The 25063-nt window shown below is 40.1% G+C and overlaps 1 protein-coding gene across 1 annotated transcript in view; it reads left to right on the top strand.

The window, feature by feature from the left end:
- Window positions 1-25063, top strand: part of LOC124550727 (gametogenetin-binding protein 2-like) — a 122888-nt gene that overhangs the window by 87397 nt on the left and 10428 nt on the right. The window contains exon 10 of the mRNA XM_047125450.1: window positions 13721-13839. Within this exon, the coding sequence (XP_046981406.1) occupies window positions 13721-13839 (119 nt within the window). The remainder of the gene's footprint in view (window positions 1-13720; window positions 13840-25063) is intronic.

The raw sequence follows: 25063 nt of genomic DNA, 5'->3' as shown, positions 1-25063 counted from the left end.
TAAACCTTCCTCCCTTTTTTTATAATACTATTTACTTCCATATTCAGGGATGCTGCAATGGCCTTATGATAACTGATTCCCTGTTCTGCGCTTACAGAGTCGAAAAGTTCGGGTCTGTTTATCAGTAGGTCCAAGATGTTATCTCCACGAGTCGGTTCTCTGTTTAATTGCTCGAGGTAATTTTCGGATAGTGCCCTCAGTATAATGTCACTCGATGCTCTGTCCCTATCACCCGTCCTAAACATCTGGGTGTCCCAGTCTATATCTGGTATATTGAAATCTCCACCTAAGACTATAACATGCTGAGGAAATTTATGTGAAATGTATTCCAGATTTTCTCTCAGTTGCTCTGCCACTAATGTTGCTGAGTCAGGAGGTCGGTAAAAGGAGCCAATTATTAACGTAGCTCGGTTGTTGAGTTTAACCTCCACCCATAATAATTCACAGGAACTATCCACTTCTATTTCACTACAGGATAAACTACTACTAACACGCCACCACCGGTTGCATGCAATCTATCCTTTCTAAACATTGTCTGTGCCTTTGTAAAAATTTCGGCAGAATTTATCTCTGGCGTCAGCCAGCTTTCCGTACCTATAACGATTTCAGCTTCGGTGCTTTCTGTCAGCTCTTGAAGTTCCGGTACTTTACCAATGCAGCTTCAACAGTTTACAATTACAATACCGACCGCTGCTTGGTCCCCGCATATCCTGACTTTGCCCCGCACCCTTTGAGGCTGTTGCCCTTTCTGTAGTTGCCCAAGGCCATCTAACCTAAAAAACCGCCCAGTCCACGCCACACAACCCCTGCTACCCGTGTAGCCGCTTGTTGCGTGTAGTGGACTCCTGACCTATCCAGCGGAACCCAAAACCCCACCATCCTATGGTGCAAGTTGAGGAATCTGCAGCCCAAACGGTCGCAGAACCGTCTGAGCCTCTGATTCAGACCCTCCACTCGGCTCTGAACCAAAAGTCCGCAGTCAGTCCTGTTGACAATGCTGCAGATGGTGAGCTCTGCTTTCATCCTGCTAGCGAGACTGGCAGTCTTCACCAAATAAGATAGCCGCCAGAACCCAGAGAGGATTTCCTCCGATCCATAGCGACACACATCATTGGTGCCGACTTGAGCAACCACCTGCAGATGCGTGCACCCTGTACCCTTCATGGCATCCGGAAGGACCCTTTCCACATCTGGAATGACTCCCCGCGGAATGCACAAGGAGTGCACATTGGTTTCCTTCCCCTCCCTTGCAGCCATATCCCTAAGGGGCCCCATTACGAGCCTGACGTTGGAGCTACCAGTAAGCCCACCCTCTGCGACTGCCCGGATCTTGCAGACTGAGGGGCAACCTCTGGAACAGGAGAAGCAGCCATGTCCAGCCGAAGATCAGCATCAGCCGGAGACAGAGACTGAAACCGGTACATCAGAAAAACTGGAGAGGCCTTCCGTTCAGCCCTCTGGAATGTCTTTGGCCCCCTGCCACACCTCGAGACGACCTCACACTCTACCACGGGTGAGGGGTCAGCCTCAATGTGGGCAGTATCCCGGACAGCCACAGCCGGAGTCGATCGTGGGATGTGTGGGACGAGCTGGCCGTCCCCGGTAAACCCCCATCCGGACCCCCATAGTGATGCCCATTGGCAACAGCCTCAAGCTGTGTGACCGAAGCCAACACTGCCTGAAGCTGGGAGCGGAGGGATGCCAACTCAGCCCGCATCTGAACACAGCAGTTGCAGTCCCTATCCATGCTAAGTACTGTTGTGCAAAGAATGTCTGAACTAATCTACAGAGAGCACAAACAATTCGACACAAAATTTAAACGGTTATTAAAATACAAGATTGCCTAGTAAATGCAGTAATGCTGCTACTTGCACATTGCTGACACACTGCTCGGCGGCAGAAGGCTAACTGTACTGTCAGTAACGTACAAAGACTATTTGAAAGAAATAAACAAATGACAGACGATGTTGTGTATATAGTTGCGCGTACACAACTTTCCCACTAGAGTGCGCCCTGCTAAGCACAACAGCGCAGGCGCAGCGCTCGTCCATCTCAGCACTACGAGATGGCGCTGTCTTAGAGGTTGACCAAATTCTGCTTCCGCCGATCTGTGTATTAATCTGTAACGCAGCCAATGAGATTGCTGCTAACCTAGAACCTTTTCTCCTCACGGATCACACTCGCACAGTGATACCTGAACGCGCGAGGTATTATAACGAGTGTACAGACCTCAGTTTAGTCAGTCTGCATTAGTCTGTACCAGTCTATGGACAAGTTTCAGTCTGCGCCTAATAAGATTCTCATATTCCTGTACATAGCCATGAAGAGAAATGTATAGACACTTTGTCAAGCATCAGAGATATGTGAGAATAAGGTTAACGTACCAAGACCAAAGGAACTTCAGATTGTCAATTGTAAACAGCATCCAGAATCAAGTAATTTCTATGCTTGTTATTATTTTAATAAATGAGTGTGAAAATTAATCAAGTTCTGTTTAAAGTTGGTCACCGTCCATCTGCCACTCTAAGCGTGCAAGTGGCATTTGTATCATCTGACCTAACGGCAGAAGATAAACACGCCACGATAAGACCATGAGACATATTGCTGACACTCGCCTACTTTGTTAGAGCGACAAGTCAAATAATCTGATGGTGTGTGTACCGAAGGTCTTACAGTACGCACACCACAGACGACTATGCGACTTAACACGTCACAGATAATAAAATGCGAATCTGCCCCAGCTAATTACAAAGCTACACAATGAATTGACGGATTGAACTAAACAAGTGCGCTAAGGACACTCAAACAAATTTTCAGCTTGACTACTACACTTATATGAATGCTAAATAAGCCACTTGTTGCTACTTGCGCACTGCTGACACACTGGTCAGCGGCAGGAGGAGACTATGCGATTTTACACTATTCAGGTACTAAAACGCCATACTACAACTTTCAAATACTATAATATGCTCAAAATTTCTGGATTAAACAATGCAAGTATCCAGAAACAGCAAAGAAATTAAGACTTAAACTATGTAACAAATAAGTGAGCTAAGAGTATACGACTTGCTGCTGGCAGCCGCTTATCCAACGGCGGCAGGGAGTACACTATGTGAAGAAGTTGTCTTTTGTTTGCCTGCTGTTTGCCGTTTTTTTGCCGCTATATCACATAGTCTCTTAAGAAGTAAAACCTTGGTAAACGATGTTTCCTCCAGTTGCTCTACATATTTTAAAGCAGCTTCTAAGGCCTTGTGTCCTTCGTTGTGAGAAATCTTGGGCGCACTTTCCTCCACTACATCCGCTTCTTCGTCTTCTTCTTTTTTTGTTTACCACGTTGACTACGTCTTCGTCTGTCATTTCAAATTCTGTGGCGTCATCATCATCCCAGAACTTTTCGTAACAATGAAAGCAGGGTACTATTTTCTGGTTCGGTCTGCTGCTGTAGATTTTCATCATCTGGAGAATTTTCTTCATTTTCCTGTAGCAAAATTTTCCAGGATTTTGCAATTGTATTTGCTCCAACACTCTCCCAAGATTGGGCCACGTCATAAGCTACGTCTTTCAAATTAATACGGCGTATCTTCTCCCTTGTCCATAGCATTAATTAAAGAGGAAAGAAAGTTGCTGCAGTAGTTTCTCTTCAGTGTCTGTAAGTTCCCTTGGCCCATATTCTGACATAAGGATGTGACATTTGGAGGCAAAAACATGGCCTTTATATCTTGATCTTGAAGTTCACCTTCATTAGGATGACGAGTGGCATTGTCTAGAAGCAACAGTGCTTTGCGGGGCAAGTTGTTGGCTTTCAAAAACTTCTCAGTTTGTGGCACGAACTCGTTAAAAAACCATTCTTTAAAAATGTCTGAGCTCATCCAAGCATTTTTTTGGTTGTAATATTTCACCGGTAAAGCATTTTTAAATACATTTTAAATGCCTCTCATAGTTTCATTTAAAATTTGCTGTGGCGTTACTGCATGCAAGAATTGTCACTCTTTCTTTGCTACGTTTGTAGCCTGGCGCTGCCTTTTCGGCCTTTGACGCTAATGTTTTTTCCGGTAACATTTCGTAATTAAGACCAGTCTCGTCGCAGTTAAAAATTTGATCACCTATTACATTTTCCTTGTCCAATACCTTGTGAAGTTTATTCCTAAACAATTGAACAGCTTCAAAATTTGCTGAAAGATTTTCACCACAGACATTAAGTTGCCGAATTCTGTATCTTTTCTTCCATCTATCGAGCCAGCCTACACTAGCTGTGAAATCAGGTTCACCTTCGTTTAGTTCGTTACGAAACTTTAAGGCTTTTTCCTGCAAAATAGTTCTCGACATGGGTATATCTTTACCTCTATGTTGAGTAAACCTTAGGAACAAAGCTTCACTTACTTTTTCATAATCACATTTTTTCATGGTTTTCCGATCTTCCAAAACAGCCGAGGTTGCTCTCTGAGAACACCACTTCTCAATTTCATTGCGGTTCCTTTTCCAGTCTCCAACTGTTGTTTTCCCGACGTTATCATTTTGCACCACTTTTAATAAAGTTTCACCATTGTCTATTCTTTTTAAAGTTTTAAGTTTTTCTTCCTTTGAAACGACCACCTTTTTCTGTTTTGAAGCCACCACCACAAATTTTTACAATAAACAAAGTGCAACACGTCCACTCCACTGCAGATCTAAGTTAGCACTGAGGAGTGATGAGTAGCAGATGGTGACAATGAACTGAGTATCAACAAACAACATGTTAGTCACTGACCTGTCGTCAGCTGGCGCACGGACGGTGCGGTGAAAGGGTCAGATAACACAGAAGGTCGGATAACCGAAGATCGGATAATCGAGACTCTACTGTATTGTCCATCTTCATAATACATTCATCACTTCTTCGCCGACTTCAAAACTCATCACGTAACACTTAACAGTGTCCATTGCTTCAATAACTTTAGATAATGTAGGAACTGGCAAAGTTTCTGGTTCGTAGTCTTCTTCAGTCTCTTCTTGTTTTACTGCCATCTCCTCCTGCAAGACTCCATCAGCTGTCATGGACTGACAGTTGGAAACATCTTTGTTGCATCGACGTATGCATCAAAGCTAAGGCAGTCAGTTGTCTCTTCTTACCCCATCATATGCTGCCAATGCTCAGCTGCAATTCCTTTATTTGCGATATGATGCCTTCTGTAAGTATCCTATGAGAGCTAGCCTTCTTGAAGCAGTTTGAGATTATGCTTCTTACATGGAAACCCAGGTGCTTCTTCCAAAATGTGTAGCATCTGAGCTCTTTACCTTTCTCATTGTAGTATGAAGACAGGCCACACTCTTCTGTACAATAATCGTCTGTATTTTTGTTTTAGGCATTTTATAGCACCTTGGGTGAGTGGCTGAAGGTAGCTAGTTGAGAGAAAAAAACACTACATTTATATTACATAGGTACAACGTATCTTGATGATGCACTGCACATTGGTTTATAAACAGAACGAGTTTGTCATTTGTAACATGCATCTTGGTGTCCCAGGCATGCAAGAATTTCACAAATGACATATATTTACTTGGAAATGTCCACGTATTTTTAAAGTGCCACAGGCTCTTCACCTTTTTGAATTATTAATGGCACCAACTTTTCTTTTCCAATTTCATTATAATGTAATAATACAGTTAGCCTATCTGTACTAAATTTTCTGCCATGGTGTTTCTGTTCCCTCAACTCCAGAGAGTTATCAGGCAGAAAGTGAAGAAAAAAAAGTCCGTTTCATCTTCATTAAAAACATCTTTGGGGCTGTACCTTTCTATGATAGATGGAAAAATATTTTTCCATGACTGAATTGTGTCAGTGTTAACACTTCCAGCCTCACCCAGAACACATTTTTAAGCTAAATTATATCAGTTTTTAAACTTTACAGTACCAGTGGACACTTTGAAATCTGTGAGTCCCAAATTTCGTGCCAAATATATTGCTTCAGCATGAAGTACAGTACCATCAATTGTAAGATTCAAAGCACAAGCCTATTTCATCCACATCAGTAGCTTGTTACCCAGTTCTGAAAACTGACTGTTATGCACTTATTTTCATCTGCCATTAAGTCTTTCCAAACTTTCTACTTCAACTGCTTTTCATTTGTTCACTATGTATTTAATGTTAACGAAGGAGTGTTCAGTTTTTATGCAATATCAGCTTGTTTCATATGTGATTTTTTGTCAACTTCCTTAATAATTTTCTGCTTTGGTTCATTTGTTAACTATCTCACAGTCTTTTTGTCCATGACACATAGGTATGCCATTCGACACAAAAAAATCCCGCACTGAGGGATGGTCAAACATTAAACATGAATGAAGAATACCAGCGACTTTGTTACATGCTAAGAAACATACAATTTATTGTTTGGTTGCTACAGAAGTTGGAGTTACCGCCAAACTATATGAACAATTTATGCACATCATTTCTACCGTAGCAAATTATTTGTAGGACCCACAGAGCTGCCAGCACCGAACAGTACTTTGTATCCCTGCATGTTTCCTCATCTCATAGCAAAAGTCCTACTCGTACCACTCCCAGAACTTTCAGCAGCAAAGTTGCAGCAGCCAAACAGTACTGACATCACCAAATTTGAACACACTAACTGGGGAGGGAGAATGTATAAACAAGTCATTTTAACGTAAATGCAGTTGGCACTGGGACTTCAAAATTGGACATGCTATGTGAGGAATAAGCAGTACAGTCGAACCTCGCTTAACGAGCACCTCCCGTAACACGCTTTGCACATAATGAGCAAAACATATTTTTTTTAAATTACTCACTTTACGAGTGATGTTTCCCATAACGAGTGACGATGATTTAGTATGACGTCACCAACCACTCACACATGGCCAGGGAAATGTTCAACTAATTGAACACCCTTCATTGTCAGAAGCAGCATATGAACAATGTCTTTAGTACGTACTGTGGGGTATGGTTCTAGTGCTATTTCTGCTACCATCTTATTGCAGCTTGTGATCGCACATTTTTCTAAACTTGTGTTCACACACAATGTTGTATTTTTTTTTTTTTTGCAAATTTTAATAACCTTTGTAGAAATATTCCCAGAGATAAAGCCTCAAGATGATGACCATAAGAGAAAGAAATTGACCTTATAAATGAAACGTAAAATCATTGAAAAATGCAAATGTGGTGTGAGCATTGCTGATTTAGCACACATACTATTGGTCTACATCAACTATTTGCACTATCCTCAAGAACAAGGACAAGATTAAGAAGATAAATGCTTCAAAGGGAGTGACTAGGGTATCTAAACAACGGCTTGGTATTCTGGGTGATTTCAAAAGGTTGCTCCTTATATGGATACATGAAAAGCAATTGCAAGGTGACACTATTAATGAGAACATCACCTTGTGAGAAGGTGAGAGTGATTTTTGCCGACCTCGTCAAGAAGATACCAGGATCATCAGCGTCTGAAGAAGTGTTTAAGGAAAGCTGTGGGTGGTTCGAGAAGTTTAAGAGAAGAACTGGCATCCACAGCACAGTGAGGCAAAGCAGCCACTTCTGACACATAGGCCGTAGAGAACTTCATCAGCATCTTCAAGGTGCTCGTGTGTTCTTAGGGTTATCTGCCGCAACAGGTTTTTAATTGCAACGAGAGGTGTCTGTTGTGGAAAAAGATGTTGAAGCATACCTTTACAACACAAGCCAATGAAAGACCGTGTCACACTGATATTCTGTGCCAATGCAAGCAGCAATTTGAAAATTACACTGCTGCTTGTTTACATTCAGAAGCTCCATGAACCTTCAAGAAGTGTAATGTCCAGAAGAGCAGATAAAATGCAATGTGGAGGTCAAACAAAAAGACTTGGGTGACACACAATCTTTTTTGTGATTGCATCAATGAAGTGATTGGTCCTTTGGTGAAATATTTGAATGAGATGAATCTGCCATAATCCTTGCTTGTAGTGGGCAGTGCTCCTGTCCATTCTCCAGGCCTACAAGAACACCTCCTTGAAGAATTTCAGTTCATCAAGATCCAATATCTGCCTCCAACACCGCTCCATTACTCCAGCCTATGGACCAGCAGATTATTTCTAACCTAATTTTTAAGGAGCTCTACGCTAAAGCACTCTTTGAGCATTGCTTTGAGTTGACTGAAGCTCCCAAGCTCACTTTCAGAGAATATTGGAAATTTCACTTCAACATTGCTGCCTGTGTCAGGATGTCCGAAATGGCATGGGAAGGGGTTACTCAAAGAACTCTTAATTCTGCTTGGAAGAAGTTTTGGACAGAGTGCATTCACGAATTTGACACTGAAGCATTTGAGTTAGTAACTGTGGAGCCTGCAGTCAATGAGATTGTGTCTTCAGCCAAGAGCATGGGACTAGAAGTGAATAACAATGATATTGATGAGAAGACCACAGCCAAGAAATGACCATCAAAGAGTTTATGGAATTGTAGTGTGTTTCACAGTAGGAGCTTGTGGAAAGGAGTCCTTCAGAGGAGGAGGGTGAGGCGGTAACAGCAAAGCAGCAGTCTTCTGCAGGTTGCTTTCTTGTTTATTCAACCTTCACCATGAGAATGTATTTGTGCTCCATCAACAAAAAGAGGACACACAGCAATGTCACTGTTATGTCTCTCTAATTATAAAGCATCTTATTTGTGTATTCTTTTAGTCATAGCAACTTGTGTTTATGTCCTAAAAGTGTTTTGAGTAGCTTATTGTTCATTTGTACCAGATAAATTAACAAGCGACACAGCTGATTTTCCTTGGTACACAAAACTTGTCAGAACATTTTGCAGAAACAACGGAAAAAACATGCCAAATTTAAAGTGATGAGAATCTCCAAGATTGGTGATGTTTTACAGAAGCTCAAAATTTAGCACGGACTTCAGTGTGAGATGCTTATAATAGTTTACACAAGGAAACTTTGTCTCGAAACCTGGCAGAAAATGCAAAGAGATTCTGGTTGTATGTGAAGTATGTTAGTGGCAAGAGACAATCAATGCCTTCTCTCCGTGATAGCATTGGAGATACTATAGAAGACAGTGCTGCCAAAGCAGAGTTACTAGACACAGCCTTCCAAAATGCCTTCACAAAAGAAGACGAAGTGAATATTACAGAATTCGAATCAAGAACAGCTGGCAGCATGAGTAATATAGAAGTAGATATCCTCGGAGTAGTGAAGCAACTTAAATCACTTAATAAAAGGAAGTCTTTTGGTCAATACTTAACAATCATATACAACCATTCGCTCTGTGAAAGATCCATACCTAAAGACTGGAAAGTTGCACAGTTCACACCACTATTCAAGAAGGGTAGTAGGAGTAATCCACTAAATTACAGGCCCGTATAATTAATGTTGATATGCAGCAGGATTTTGGAACATATAATGTGTCCGGACATTATGAATTACCTCGAAGAAAACAGTCCGTTGACACACAGTGAACACGGATTTAGAAAACGTCATTCTTATGAAACACAGCTAGCTCTTTACTTGCATGAAGCATTGAGTCCTATTGACAAGGGATTTCAGATAGATTCCGTATTTCTGGATTTCCGGAAGGCTTTTGATACTGTACCACAGAAGTGGCTTGTAGTGAAATTATGTGCTGATGGAACATCGTCTCAGTTGTGTGACTGGATTCGCGATTTCAGACTGGATTCGCGATTTCATGTCAGAGGTGTCACAGTTAGTAGTAATTGAGGGAAAGTCTTAGAGTACAACAGAAGCGTTTTCTGGCATTCCCCGAGGTAGTGTTACAGGCCCTTTGCTGTTTCTTATCTGTACAAGACCTGAGTCGAAACAAGGCCCCCGGAAGTAGACAACATTCCATTAGAACTACTGACAGCCTTGGGAGAGCCAGTCCTGACAAAACTCTACCATCTGATGAGCAAGATGCACGAGACAAGCGAAATACCATCAGACTTCAAGAAAAATATAATAATTCCAATCCCAAAGAAAGCAGGTGTTGACAGATGTGAAAATTACCGAACAATCTGTTTAATAAGCCACAGTTGCAAAATACTAACGCAAATTCTTTACAGACGAATGGAAAAACTAGTAGAAGCCGACCTCGGGGAAGATCAGTTTGGATTCTGTAGAAATATTGGAACATGTGAGGCAATACTGACCCTACGACTTATCTTACAACGGAACCTCCCCATAGCACCCCCCTCAGATTTAGTTATAAGTTGGCACAGTGGATAGGCCTTGAAAAACTGAACACAAATCAATTGAGAAAACAGGAAGAAGTTGTGTGGAACTATGAAAAAATAAGTAAAATATACAAACTATGTAGTCCATGTGCAACATATGCAACATCAAGGACGAAAACAGCTCAAGGGCGTCGTGGTCTCGTGGTTAGCGTCAGCAGCTGCGGAACGGGAGGTCCTTGGTTCAAGTCTTCCCTCAAGTGAAAATTTTAATTTTTTATTTTCAGTTTATGTGACAAACTCTTATGTTTTCATTACATTTTTGGGAGTAGTTATCACATCCACAAGAAAACCTAAATCGGGCAAGGTAGAAGAATCTTTTTACCCATTCGCCAAGTGTACAAGTTATGTGGGTCGACAACATATTCCTGTCATGTGACGCACATGCCGTCACCAGTGTCGTATAGAATATATCAGACGTGTTTTCCTGTGGAGGAATCAGTTGACCTATGACTTGGGATCAAATGTTTTCGGTTCCCATTGGAGTGGCACGTCCTTTCGTCTACTAATCGCACGGTTTTGCGGTGTGGTCGCAAAACAAGGATACTAAACTTATTACAGTGAACAGAGACGTCGATCAACGAACGGACAGATCATAACTTTGCGAAAATAAAGAAAGTAAACTTTTCACTGGAGGGAAGACTTAAACCAAGGACCACTCGTTCTGCAGCTCTTCACGCTAACCACAGGACCACAGCGCTCTAGAGCGCACTGTGTCCTTGATGTTGCATACGTTGCGCATGGACTACTTAGTTTGTATATTTGGCTTATTTTTTCATAGTTCCACACAACTTCTTCCTGTTTTCTTGATTGATTTGTGTTCAGTTTTTCAAGGCCTATCGACTGTGCCAACTTATAACTAAATCGGAGGGGGGTGCGATGGGGAGGTACCCTTGTTAGAAGCTAGATTAAGGAAAGGCAAACCTACGTTTCTAGCATTTGTAGACTTAGAGAAAGCTTTTGACAATGTTGAGTGGAATACTCTCTTTCAAATTCTGAAGGTGGCAGGGGTAAAATATAGGGAGCGAAACGGTATTTACAATTTGTACAGAAACCAGATGGCAGTTATAAGAGTCGAGGAGCATGAAAGGGAAGCAGTGGTTGGGAAGGAAGTGAGACAGGGTTGTAGCCTCTCCCCGATGTTAATCAATCTGTGTATTGAACAAGCAGTGAAGGAAACAAAAGAAAAAATTCGGAGTAGGTATTAAAATCCATGGAGAAGAAATAAAAATTTTGAGGTTTGCCGATGACATTGTAATTCTGTCAGAGACAGCAAAGGACTTGGAAGAGGAGTTCAACGGAATGGACAGAGTCTTGAAAGGAGAATATAAGATGAACATCAACAAAAGCAAAACAAGGATAATGGAATGTAGTCGAATTAAGTCGGGTGATGCGGAGGGTATTAGATTAGGAAATGAGACACTTAAAGTAGTTAAGGAGTTTTGCTATTTGGGGAGCAAAATAACTGATCATGATTGAAGTAGAGAGGATATAAAATGTAGACTGGCAGTGGCAAGGAAAGTGTTTCTGAAGAAGAGAACTTTGTTAACATCGAGTATAGTGGAGTGTAGCCATGTATGGAAGTGAAACGTGGACGATAAATAGTTTGGACAAGAAGTGAATAGAAGCTTTTGAAATGTGGTACTACAGAAGAATGCTGAAGATTAGATGGGTAGATCACATAACTAATGAGGAGGTATTGAATAGGATTGGGGAGAAGAGAAGTTTGTGGCACAACTTGACTAGAAGAAGGGATCGGTTGGTAGGACATGTCTAAGGCATCAAGGGATCACCAATGGATTTAGTATTGGAGGGCAGCGTGGAGGGTAAAAATCGTAGAGGGAGACTAAGAGATGAATACACTAAGCAGATTCAAAAGGTTGTAGGTTGCAGTAGGTACTGGGAGATGAAGAAGCTTGCACAGGATAGAGTAGCACGGAGAGCTGCATCAAACCAGTCTCGGGACTGAAGACCACAACAACATCTGTATAAACAATTTGGGAGACACACTGAGCAGCCATCTTAGGTTGTTTGCAGATGACGCTGTGGTTTATTGACTAATAAAGTCATCAGAAAATCAAATTGTGAGGTCATCCACATGAGTGGTTAAAGGAATTTGTTAAACTTCGCTTACACGATAAATCAGTCAAATCTAAAGGCCGTAAATTCAACTAAATACCTAGGACTTACTATTATGAACAACTTAAATTGGAAGGAACACTTAGAAAATGTGGGGAAGGCTAACAAAAGACTGTGTTTTATTGGCAGGACACTTAGGAAATGTAACAGATCTATTAAGGAGACTGCCGACACTATGCTTCTCCGTCCTCTTTTAGAATACTGTTGTGCAGTAGGGATCCTTACCATATAGGACTGATGGAGTACATTGAAAAAGTTCAAAGAAGTGCTGTACGTTTTGTATTATCGCGAAATAGGGGTGAGAGTGTCACTGAAATGATACAGGATTTGGGCTGGACGTCATTAAAAGAAAGGCGTTTTCCTTTGCAATGGAATCTTCTCATGATATTCCAATCACCAACTTTCTCCTCTAAATGCAAAAATGTGTTCCATTAAGGAATTGCCCTTTACATCTCTGTGTATCACTTGCTGTAATCTGCCATTACTAAATGGCTAACCCGGTTTGTGCTTCATTGTGCTCAGTTCTAGTTGCACGTTGCCCATGTAATGCTTCTAGGAGCAGTTCCAGCATTTTATAGAATTATTGACTGAGTTTAAAAATTTAAAGTACTGTCATAATCTACACATTAAGAGGTATAATCGTAACTTAAAGTTTTCGTGCTGTTCATGCAGTAAAACTTCAGCATCAGACATGATGCTGGTGCTACTAACTGTATTCACAACATCTTTTGCAAACAGTATCCACATATATACTACTGTATGTATCTGCAGAATCATCATTGTAAGACAAGCAGTTCAGGAAATATTACTCCATAAACATTGAGATGAATGAAAAAAAAACTAGCAAACAGAGTGCAAATCACCCCCCCCCCCCCCCCTCCAATCCATAGTATACTCATACAGTGTAGACAGTGAGAGCACTTAGCAGTTTCCTACAAACATTTAAACATAATTCAAACCTTTCTTAAACTTTTTCTCACCCACACACCTAACATCAAACATATAACGTGTTAACTTATATGTAAAGTAATCAGAAATTTGTAGCTGTTTTATGGATGGGAGTTTGATTCTTTTGGCCAGTACTGGTTCTATACTATCTCATTATTTTATCTTTTCTATCTTATTTTTTGTTGTTTGTGTTTAATATTTTTCTGTAGTTTTTCCATATGCTAAAAATGAAATGTACAGAATAAATTAATTTCTTGAATAATCTTATGGCTAATATGTCACCAGTTTTTTTTTTCTTTTTTCTAAAGGTACCAGTGTTGCTTGTTCCAAACAGTCGTTTATGCTTTCCTTAATCTGGATTCTGAATGACACCTGTGACTGAGAGTTGTTGATATAAAAGTAGCTATGTTGTAGTATTGAATGATTGGCTAATCTAAAGAAACTTTTGTCAACAGGAGACAACCTTTCGGATCAGCTCAGTGACTCTCACACTTGCACCCTTAGTCACAACACTGTGAAGAATGGGAGCTATCACAATGGTGTGCAGTTACTATCCCTGCAGCAGATGCTTGAGGTAGGTCAAGCTAATCACACTGCACTGTTTGAATTTTTCATTCTCCTATAGATAAGTAACTATCTGCTTCATTCATGTAGGCCTAATGAGTAAATAGAATGGCTTGTCAAATTGTTATTAAATATTCCATGAATTGTATAAGTTTTAAGTGAATTCTGTATTTAATCATTGAATGCCTTGAGGATGTGGTGTTACAAAATGTGTAGAATAAGTCTACATGAAATTTTGAACATTGCATTTACACAGAACATTTGGGTTGGTAGAGTTTGAAGAAATTGTGTCTAATAAGGAACTATTAAATGGTCTCTTACTACTACTTAAGGGTACTGATTGGGTTTAGTAGAATCACAGGGAACAAAACCACTAAATAAACTCAGTTTCAGTGTGGGTAACAGTGAACTAAGATTATTGTTGTTTTTGTCTTCCTGAATTTATTAAATAAAATCAACCCATGAAGAATTGTACAGTTGGTCTTTGAATTTCTCCTTCATTAGTCCAATTTGGTAAGGGTGCCAGACCAATAAACAGTACTTGAGAATTGCTTAGACTAGGTACTTGTAAGTGACTTATTTTGGGTATGAATTACAATTAAATTTGATTCTTATGATTTAAGGAGATAGGATCTGGATACATTGAAACAACAATTGGTTGTTGTTTCAAAGGGAGCAATAGACAATGGAGACCATCAGGTAGCTTTGAGAGTTGAAGTAGAGAAGGCATCAGAGGATCAAATAGGCAAAAAGGCAAGGCCAGTAAAAATATTTGGTTGACACATAAAATGAATTTAACTGACGGAAGGAAAAATTTGAAAATGCCAGTAAAAGAGAATACAGAGGTCTAAAAAAAGGAGGTTCATAAGAAATGCAAAATTGCAAAACAGGAATGGCTGTAGAAGCAAAGCAAATCTCTAGAAGCTTGTGTCACTTCAGGAAAGATGCCACCTGTTGTTATGGTCTTTAGTCTGAAGATTTTTGATGCAGCTCTCCGTACTACCCTATCCTGTGCAAGCTTCTTCATTTCCAAATAACTAATGCAACCCACATTCTTTTGAGCCTTGCTTACTGTATTCTTGTCTTGGTCTCCCTCTACAATTTTTACCTTCCACATTTCCTTACAATACTAAATTGGTGATCCTTTACGTTCGGGACATGTCCTATCAACAGATCCCTTCGTTTAGTCAAGATGTGCAAAAATTTCTTTTCTCACCAATGCTATTCTGTACCTCCTCATTAGTTACAAGAGCTATCTATTTTATCTTCTAACAAAGAGATACAGGGGCTGGCCAGTACTTACCTCAGCTCATTACAGCCGATAGATACACAAAAAACAGAACCGAAAATTTACATTCCTAGCTATCGGAACAAATGTTCCTTCATCAAGGAGGAGAGAGGGGAAAGAAAGGGGAGAAGGGAAAGTGGATTCAGTTACTCACAACTCAGGTTATGAAGCAACAGGGAAAGGAAAACAGGGAGGGTAGCAAGGATGGAGGCATGGTTGTCGAAGGAATGACAACCATTTCGCTTGTATACATGGCTATACTTGAGACAAAAACCTTCAGAAAAGACTTCCTAGCACTTAATCTATAAACGAAGTTAACAAATTGCTCTTCTTCACAAATTCTTCTCTTGCCGTTGCCAGTCTACACATTATATCCTCACTACCTTGGCCTTCATCACTTACTTTAGTGCCCAAATAGCAAAATGCATTTAATACTTCAAGTCTCTCATTTCCTAATTTAATTTCGTCAGCATTTCCTGATTTAATTAGACTACATTCCATTATCCTTGTTGTGCTCTCAAGACACCGTCTATTTCATTCAACTGCTGTTAAAAGTTCTTTGCTGTCTCTGACAAAATTACAATCTCATTGGCAAACCTAAAAGTTTAACTTTATTATCCCTGAATGTTGATTCCTTCTTCAGATTTTTCTTTGGTTTCCTTTACTGCTTGCTCATTGTCCAGATTGAATAACACCAGGTATAGGCTAAATCCTGTCTCACTCCCTTTTCAACCACCGTTTTCTTTTCATGCCCCGCTCTACTGCTGTCTGGTTTCTGTACAACTTGTAAAGACCCTTTTGCTCCCTGTGTTGTACCCCCGGTGCCTTCAGAATTTCAAACAATGTATTCCAGTCAACATAGTCAAAAACTTTTTCCAAGTCTACAAATGCTATAAATGTAGGTTTTTCCTTTCCTTAACGTATCTTAAGAGAAGCCGTTGGGTCATTATTGCTTTGCATGTTCCTACATTCATCCAGAATTCAAGCTGATCTTGTCTGAGGTTGGCTTCTGTCATCAGTTTCTCTATTCTTTTGTCAAAAATTCATCTTATTTTGCAACCATGATGTATTAAACTGATAGTTCTGTAATATTCACACCTGTTAGCACTTGTTTTCTTTGGAATTTTAATTATTGCATTCTTCTTGAAGCGTGAGGATATTTCGCCTGTCTCGTGCATCTTGCACACTAGGTAGAATAGTTTTGTCATGGATGGCTTCTCAAGGCTATTAATAGCTCTAACAGAATGTTGTCTACTCCCTTGTTTCAACTTACGTCTTTCAGTTCTCTGTCAAATTCTTCTCACGGTATCATATCTCCCACCTCATCCATGTCCTGTTCCCTTTCTGTAATATTGCCTTTTAAAGTTCATTTTCCTTGTATATCCCCTCTATATACTCCTTCCACCTTTCAGCTTTCTGTTCTTTGCTTAGTACTGGTTTTGAGTCAGTGATTGTGATATTCATAGAGTAATTTCTCTATTCTCCGAAGACCTCTTCAATTTTCCTATAGGCAGTATCCATCTTTCCCCTAATATCTGTATCCTCACAGTTCTCCTCTAGTCATTTGTCCTTGGCCATTTTACACTTCCTATCAATCTCATTTTTTCGACATTTGTATTCCCCTTTGCTTGCTTCATTTTTGTATTGTCTCTTTTCATCAGTTAAATTCAGTATCTCCTGTGACCAGCAAGGATTACTGTTAAGTATTGTCCTGTTACCTATTTGATCCTCTGCTGCCTTCACTATTTCATCTTTCAAAGAGCTACCTATTCCATTTGTATTTTATTCCTTTCCCTGTTGTAGTCACTTGTTGCCTAATGCTTCCTCTGAAATTCTCAGCAATCTCCAGTTCTTTCTGATTATCCAGGTCCCATCTCCTAAATTTACTTCCTTGTTGCAGTTTCTTAAGTTTTAACTTACAGTTCGTAACAATAGTCAGAGTCCATGTCTGGCACTGGAAGTTTTGTACAATTTATTGAAATCTCTGTTTCACCATTATACAATCTATCGGAAACCTTCCAGTGTCTCCTGCTCTCTTCCACATATACAACCTTCTAGCAAGATTCTTAGCAATGATTAAATTATGCTCTGTGCAAAATTATGCTATTTCCATTTTTTAAGTTTTCTAACCTACTTGCGCTGCCCAATACAGGGAGCTAACATTCCATGCTCTGACCTGTATATAGTTTTGTTTCTCCAGATGACATCATCACCCTGAGTAGAACCTGCTGGAAATAAAGTGGCAGACTATTTTACCACCAGATTATTTTACAGAAGAGGGTGCCATCATCATTAACCATACACTAGGACAGTGTGCCTGTGGGAAAAGTTACAGGTTTAGGTTCCCATTACTTTCAGCAATTTACAGTACCAGCATAGCAAGGTCATGCGCTGATGTTACAAGGTCAGATCAGTCAATCATCCAGACCATTGCCCCTGCAACTGCTGAAAGGCCACTGCGGCTCTTCAGGAACCACACGTTTGTCTGGGATCACAGCAGATAACCCTCCATTGTGGTTGCGCCTATGGTACAGCTATCTGTATTGTTGAGGCATGCAAGCCATCCCACCATCGCAAGGTCCATGATCCTGGGGGTGATGCTACCTACAACAGAATTAAAGAAACCTTTTGAGACAAGAGAAGCAGCTGTATGATTATCAAGGGCTCAAATGGCTAGCCAGTAGTGTACCAAGAAGTGAAGGCTGAAAGATGGAAAGAATTTATAGAACAGCTGCTGTAAGGAAAGAAACTTGAAGGCAGTATTATGGAAAGGGAAGAGGAAGTAAATAAATGTAATACGAGAGATGTGACACTGTGAGATGAATTTGACAGAACACTTAAGAGTTGATGATATTCACTCACTCAAAATTATTGAGATCCTTGGGAGAACCAACCAAGACAAAAACTACTACACTTAAAATGCACGATATATGAGATAGGTGAAGTAACCTCAGACTTCAAGAAAGATGTAATAATCCAAAATCCAAAGAAGACAGGCACTAAAAGGTGAGAATAATACCGAACCATCAATTTAATATGTCATGCTTCCAAAATGTAAGTACCCACACTTGCAGATCCTCATCCAACTGAAACAATACATCCTGCATGTCTTTCTTCAGGTAGCCAAAGATGTGAAAATCGCACAGCAAAAGATCTGGGCTGTATCAAGGATGTTGAGTGTTGAAAGTGTAACCGTTGTCAAAGTGGCAGTGTGGAGGCAGGCGTTGTTGTACAACAGGATGATTCCATCTGACAGCATTCCTGGGCATTATGACTTTTGAGCAAAAGGCTCCTGCAGTCGAAGGAGAAGGTCATCAACGTAGTGTCACCATTTCAAGCCTGAGGGCAAATGGTAGAGCCAGTAGTGGAAACATCCCTCACAATTGGATGAAGGCTATGCTGCAGCAATTTTGGTTGGCAAACATTCCAACTTCTTGCCTACAACCCAGATCTTGCACTGTGTGGATTTCCCATCTTTGGCTACCTGAAGAAATACATGCATGGACATCGGGTTTTGTTGGATGAGGAAGTGCAAAAATGGGTGTGGTTGTGGATCCATTAGTGGCATACTGCATTCTTTGAAACTGGAATTGATCATCTGATCTCTGGGATAAAGGCTTTAATGTGCGTGGTGATTACTTTTGAATGGAATCATTCTACGGTCCCATTGCAGTGGGTGTTAAGTTTTCATTTGACTGCCCCTCATACTAAAACAAATTATTTACTGAAAAATGGTAAGTCTGATAGAAGCTGCTATTGGGGCAGATCACTTTGAGGTTTGTAAAAGTGCAGGGATACACGAGGCAATTCTGAAACCTACATTTATCACATCTTCAGTTTTAAACAAAACTTCTGATGATATTGACTGAAATAAAATCGTAGGAATTTTGAGGTAGCAGGGATAAAATACAAGGAGCAAAACGTTATCAGCAATTGAGTTGAGGAACAGGAAAGGGAAGCTGTTGAGAAGAAAGTGAGAAAGGGTAGTGGGCTATCACTGATGTTATTTGCTGTGTAACTTTAACAAGCGATGAAGGAAACCAAGGAAAAATTTGGAAAGCATACTAGAATTCAGGATGTAACCTATTTCCATATCTCTCATATATTTTAAGTACATTTGAATTCTTAGTCATATCAATAACACATCCGGTTTGCTACAAGACAATAATGGCGGTCCAAACCCTAACCATCAATGTACCACTCTTTTTGTTGCTGTATCTTTTAATGTCCAGCCGCACTTTTCCCATGTGTCAAACTTACCTGATCTTACCTATAGGACAGCTACCAGGACATTGTACACCACTATATGAATTCAGAGAATGATTGTGCTAAGAAAATTACACTCTGAGGAAGTTGTTACACCAGTAAATCAAAGACAAATCTGGCAGAAGCTGAATATATTGTGAAGGCCCAAGAAGCTGAATACATTGTCAAGGCTCAGTGTCCTCCATTGTCATAGATGAACATTCGTTACAGCAAGTTACAAATGCTTCAATCAAAATTCACAATGCACTCACTTATAACTTCCCTCAGACACTACCAATATGTATGAGAAAGTTACTTGTACCAGAATACACAATATTAATCTGCCATCTGTTTTGAAACCTGTACCTGTGATGCCAATCATGCTTCCACTCCACTAGGATAGTTTAGGAAATGCTGGCACTTTTGCAGCAAACACAAAATAACAGAATCCTCTCCCTATCAGTACCAAAATGGGTCATCACAACACTGAGGCAGCGAACATTATATAAGTAAAGATACTCCACTGACCTACATGAATTACAGCAATGGCGTTGTGACTGGCATAAGCTTTGCACATTGTCTGACATTGCCTAAATCTGTGAATTTGTCATAAATCAAAAACAGTCCCTCTCATATCTGGCACTTGTAAATGTAGATCAATCAACTGAATTAAAAGTTGAATATCATGTGATTCGCTACTCAGATCGTATTGCACTTTTCACCACAATTATTCTAATAAAATTCTCTATACAGCTATAATCAAACAATGGAAAATCCAGGATGGAATATAACAATACCAGAGAAGGAAAGTTGCTATTCACCGTATAGCGGAGATGCTGAGTCGCGATAGGCACAATAAAAAGATTCACACAGTTGTAGCTTTTGGCCATTAAGGCCTTTGTCAGCAACACACACACACACACACACACACACACACACACACACACATCTGCAGTCTCAGAGTGCATTTGCGTGAGTGTTTGTGTGTGTGTCTACTGCTGACAAAGGCCTTAATGGCCGAAACCTATGATTGTGTGAATCTTTTTATTTTGCCTATCGCAACTCAGCATCTCTATACAGCTAGTTATGCTTATACTTGCTTTCTTTCATTATTTTAATTTAGCCAGTTGTGGACAAGGGGCATGATGAGTGTGGACAGCGGACAGACATACCACTGCTACATCTCAAGGAAGAAGAAAGAAAAACTTCAAAGCTTGCTGATGACATTGTAATTCTGCCAGATGGCAAACGACTTGGAAGATCAGTCAAACAGAATGGATATTGTCTCAAAAAGATATTACTAAAGCAGTCATCAATCTGAAGAGCACTTGCCTGAGAAAGGCAAAGGTTCCGAGTTTGAATCTCAGTCAGGCATAGTTTTAATCTGCCAAGAAGTTTCATATCAGTGCACATTCCATCGCTGAGTAAAAATTTCACAGGCTGTGGCTTGGCTAAGCCATGCCTACACTGTATCCTTTCATCCAGGAGTGCTATCCTTGCATTTAGAGCACTTTCTGCAAAAGACAAAGGTTTTGCTACACAGTTTTAATCTGACAGGAAGTTTCAAACCAAACTTTGTCTTGAGAACCGTGCTTTACTAGACAAGCTCCTATTGGAGTTGTTATGCCACTGCCTTCCTTTGACCTTTGAAATGACTGCTCGTGGTTGTTCATGTCAGTACCAATTATGCATGTCACTTTGGATCAGAAGAGATTCTCTCTGGTTTTGAGCAGCTAACAGAAGCGGTAAAGGCTGCCATTCTTGCTTGCAAGATAAAAGCAGAGCTGACCATTTGCAGCATAGTCAACAGGACCAATTGAGGACCTCTGGTACAGACCCGAGTGGAGGGTCTGAATCAGAGGCTCAGACGGTTCTGCGATCGTGTAGACTGCAGATTCCTAGACTTGCACCAAAGGGTGGTTGGTTTCGGGTTCCACTGAATAGGTCAGGTGTCCACTATACGCAGGAGACAGCTACATGGGTAGCAAGGGCTGTGTGGTGTGGACTGGGCACTTTTTTAGGTTAGAGGGTCGTGGGAAAACACAAGAAGGGATTCAGTCACAAAGGGTGCAGACCCCACACAGGAAGAACGTACATACAGGAACCATTGGTATAACAGTTTTAAATTGTCATAGCTGTGTTGGGAAAATACCAAAGCTCCAAGCCCTAATAGAAAGCACTGATGCTCAAATCGTTATAGGCACTGAAAGGTGACTAAAACTGGAGATAAGCTCAGCCGAAATTTTTGCAAAGGACCTAAAGATGTTCCGAAAGGATAGGCTAAACACAGTTGGCGGTGGGGTGTTTGTTGCTGTTAGAGGTAGTTTATCTCATCATGAAATTGATGTTGATAGTTCCTGAGTTTGATTTCAAACATGTACCTGACTTATACGATTATAGTTGGTGGTGACTTTAATTTACCCTCGATATGTTGGCAAAAATACATGTTTAATTCCAGAGGTAAGCATAAAACATCGCCCGAAATTGTGCTAAATGCATTCTCAGAAAATTATTTCTAGCAGTTAGTTCATGAGCCGATGCAAATAGTAAACAGTTGTGAAAACATACTGAGTTAATAATGAGCATCAGAACGAATACAGGGATTAGGGAACACAGAGTTGTCATAGTGAGATTGAATATTGTAATCCCCAAGTCCTCGAAAAATAAGCGAAAAATATACCTATTCAAAAAAGCAGATAAAAAATCACTTGATGCCTTCCTGAGAGACAATCTCCACTCATTCCAAATTAATAATATAAGTGTAGGCCAGATGTGACTTAAATTCAAAGAAATAGTATCGGCAGCAATTGAGAGGCTTATACCAAATAAACTAACAAAGGACAGAGCTGATCCTCCTTGGTACACAAAACGGGTTAGAACACTGTTGCAGAAACAACAAAACAAACATGCCAAATTTAAACAGGTGCAAAATCCCCAAGATTGGTGATCTTTTACAGAAGCTTGAAATTTAGCGCGGACTTCAACGAGAAGCTTATAACACTTTCCACTGTGAAACTTTGTCTTGAGACCTGGCAGAAAATCCAAAGAGATTCTGGTTGTATGTGAAGTATATTAGCGGCAAGAAACAATCAATGCCTTCTCTGCGCATTAGCAGTGGAGATGCTATCGAAGACGGTGTTGCCTAAGTAGAGTTACTAGACACAGCCTTCCGAAGTGCCTTCACAAAAGAAGACGAAATAAATATTACAGAATTTGAATCAAGAACAGCTGCCAGTATGAGTAACGTAGAAGTAAATATCCTCGGAGTACTGAAGCAACTTAAATTACTTAATAAAAGCAAGTCTTCTGGTCCAGACTGTATACCAGTTAGGTTCCTTTCAGAGTATTCTGATGCATTAGCTCCATACTTAAAATCATATAAAACCGTTCGCTTCATGAAAGATCCATACCCAAAGACTGGAAAGTTGCACAGTTCACACCATTATTCAAGAAAAAATAGGTAGTAGGAGTAATACACTTAATTACAGGCCCATATTGTTAATGTCGATATCCAGCAGGATTTTGGAACATATGTTGTGTTTGAACATTATGAATTACCTCCAAGAAAACAGTCTGTTGACGCATAGTGAACATGGATTTAGAAAACATCATTCTTGTGAAACACAACTAGCTCTTTACTCGCATGAGGTGTTGAGTGCTGCTGACAAGGGATTTCAGATAGATTCCATATTTCTGGATTTCTGGAAGGCTTTGACACCGTACCACACAAGCGGCTTGTAGTGAAGTTGCGTGCTTATGGAATATCGTCTGTTATGAGACTGGATTTGTGATTTCCTGTCGGGGAGGTCACAGTTATTAGTAATTGACGGAAAGTCATCAAGTAAAACAGAAGTGATTCCTGGCATTTCCCAAGGTAGTGTTATAGGCCCTTTGCTGTTCCTTATCCGTATAAACGATTTGGAAGACAATCTGATCAGCCATCTTAGGTTGTTTGCAGATGACACTGACTATTAAAGTCATCAGAAAATCAAAAGAAATTGCAAAATGATTTAGAAAAGATATCCGAATGGTGCAAAAATTGGCAATTGACGCTAAATAACGAAAAGCATGAGGTCATCCACATAAGTGCTAAAAGGAATTCGTTAGACTTTGGTTACACGCTAAATCAGTCAAATCTAAAGGCTGTAAATTCAACTAAATATCTAGGAATTACAATTACAAACAACTTAAATGGGAAGGAACACACAGAAAATGTTGTGCGGAAGGCTAACAAAAGACTTGTGTTTTATTGGCAGGACGCTTAGGAAATGTAATAGATCTACTAAGGAGACTGCCGACACTACACTTGTCCGTCCTCTTTTTAGAATACCGTTGCGCAGCATGGGATCCTTACCAGATAGGACTGTTGGAGTAAATCGAAAAAGTTCAAAGAAGGGCAGTACGTTTTGTATTATCGCGAAATATGGGTGAGAGTGTCACTGAAATGATACAGTATTTGGGTTCGATGTCATTAAAAGAAAGGCGTTTTTCGTTGCAATGGAATCTTCCCACAAAATTCCAATCACCAACTTTCTCCTCCAAATGCGAAAATATTTTGTTGATGTTGACCTTCATAGGCAGAAATGATCACCACAATAAAATAAGGGAAATCAGAGCTCGTACGGAAAGATATAGGTGTGCGTTCTTTCCACGTGCTGTACGAGATTGGAATAATAGAGAATTGTGAAGGTGTTTCAATGAACACTCTGCCAGGTACTTATAAATGTGATTTGCAGAGTAGCCATTTAGATGTAAGCCTAGATCTAGATCCAGCCCATTGTCTGGGGACCTACCGTTTCGTGTGGATTCTGACCGATTGTGCAACTCTGCATTTTTCACTTCAGCAAACATTACCAGAGGTGAAAGAAGTGATAAGTGAAAGACAAAAATTCTAGAATTGAATGGAGATCGAAATTGAGATCTTTGGATTTGTAGTTTGGCACTTTACCACTGAGCCAAGAGACTATGAAATGAATCTCAACAAAATCAAAACAGAGCTAATGGAATATAACTGAATGAAATGAGAGGATACTGAGGGGATGAGATTAGGAAATGAGACTCATTGTTGCAGTGTTTTGCTATTAACATCTAATATGAGTTTGAATGTTTGAAATCTTTTCTGAAAGGGATTGTCTGGTGTGTAGCCTTGTATGGAAGTAAAACGTGCATAATAAACAGTACAGTCAAGAAGAGAACAAATGTTTTTTTAATTTGTTTCTACAGACGATTTCTGAATAAGATGTCAGATAATTGATGAAGTATTGAATGAAATTGAGGAGAAAAAATTTATGGCTCAACTTGACTAAAAGAAGGAATAGTTTGTCTACAATAATCAGGGTCAGTTGGACATAGTTTTCAGTAGTTATGCAGAGAACAGACTTGGGTGGAGAGCTGCACCAATCCAATCTTTGAACTGAAGATCAGAACAAAAAGATTCTCCCCCTATATCAAGTAGGACATATGCCTTCGTCATGTCAAGGTTTCTGTGGTTATTCCACATTATTAGGGAGGTCTCGACCTAACATTTGTACCCCTCAACTCACTTTACCACGTGTAGCAGAGGGCACAGAGTGCTCCATACAGAAACTTCTAGATATGAGGAGACTTCAAAAAGTAAATTACACATCATCCCACACTGAGACCATTGAGCAACAAGAGCAGCACATTGTCAGATGTGTGACAGTACAGGCAATAAATACAG

Source organism: Schistocerca americana, chromosome 1 (assembly GCF_021461395.2).
Source record: "Schistocerca americana isolate TAMUIC-IGC-003095 chromosome 1, iqSchAmer2.1, whole genome shotgun sequence".
Taxonomy (NCBI): domain Eukaryota; kingdom Metazoa; phylum Arthropoda; class Insecta; order Orthoptera; family Acrididae; genus Schistocerca; species Schistocerca americana.
The sequence above is the reverse complement of the archived record's forward strand: the minus strand, read 5'-3'. Positions and strand labels throughout refer to the sequence as shown.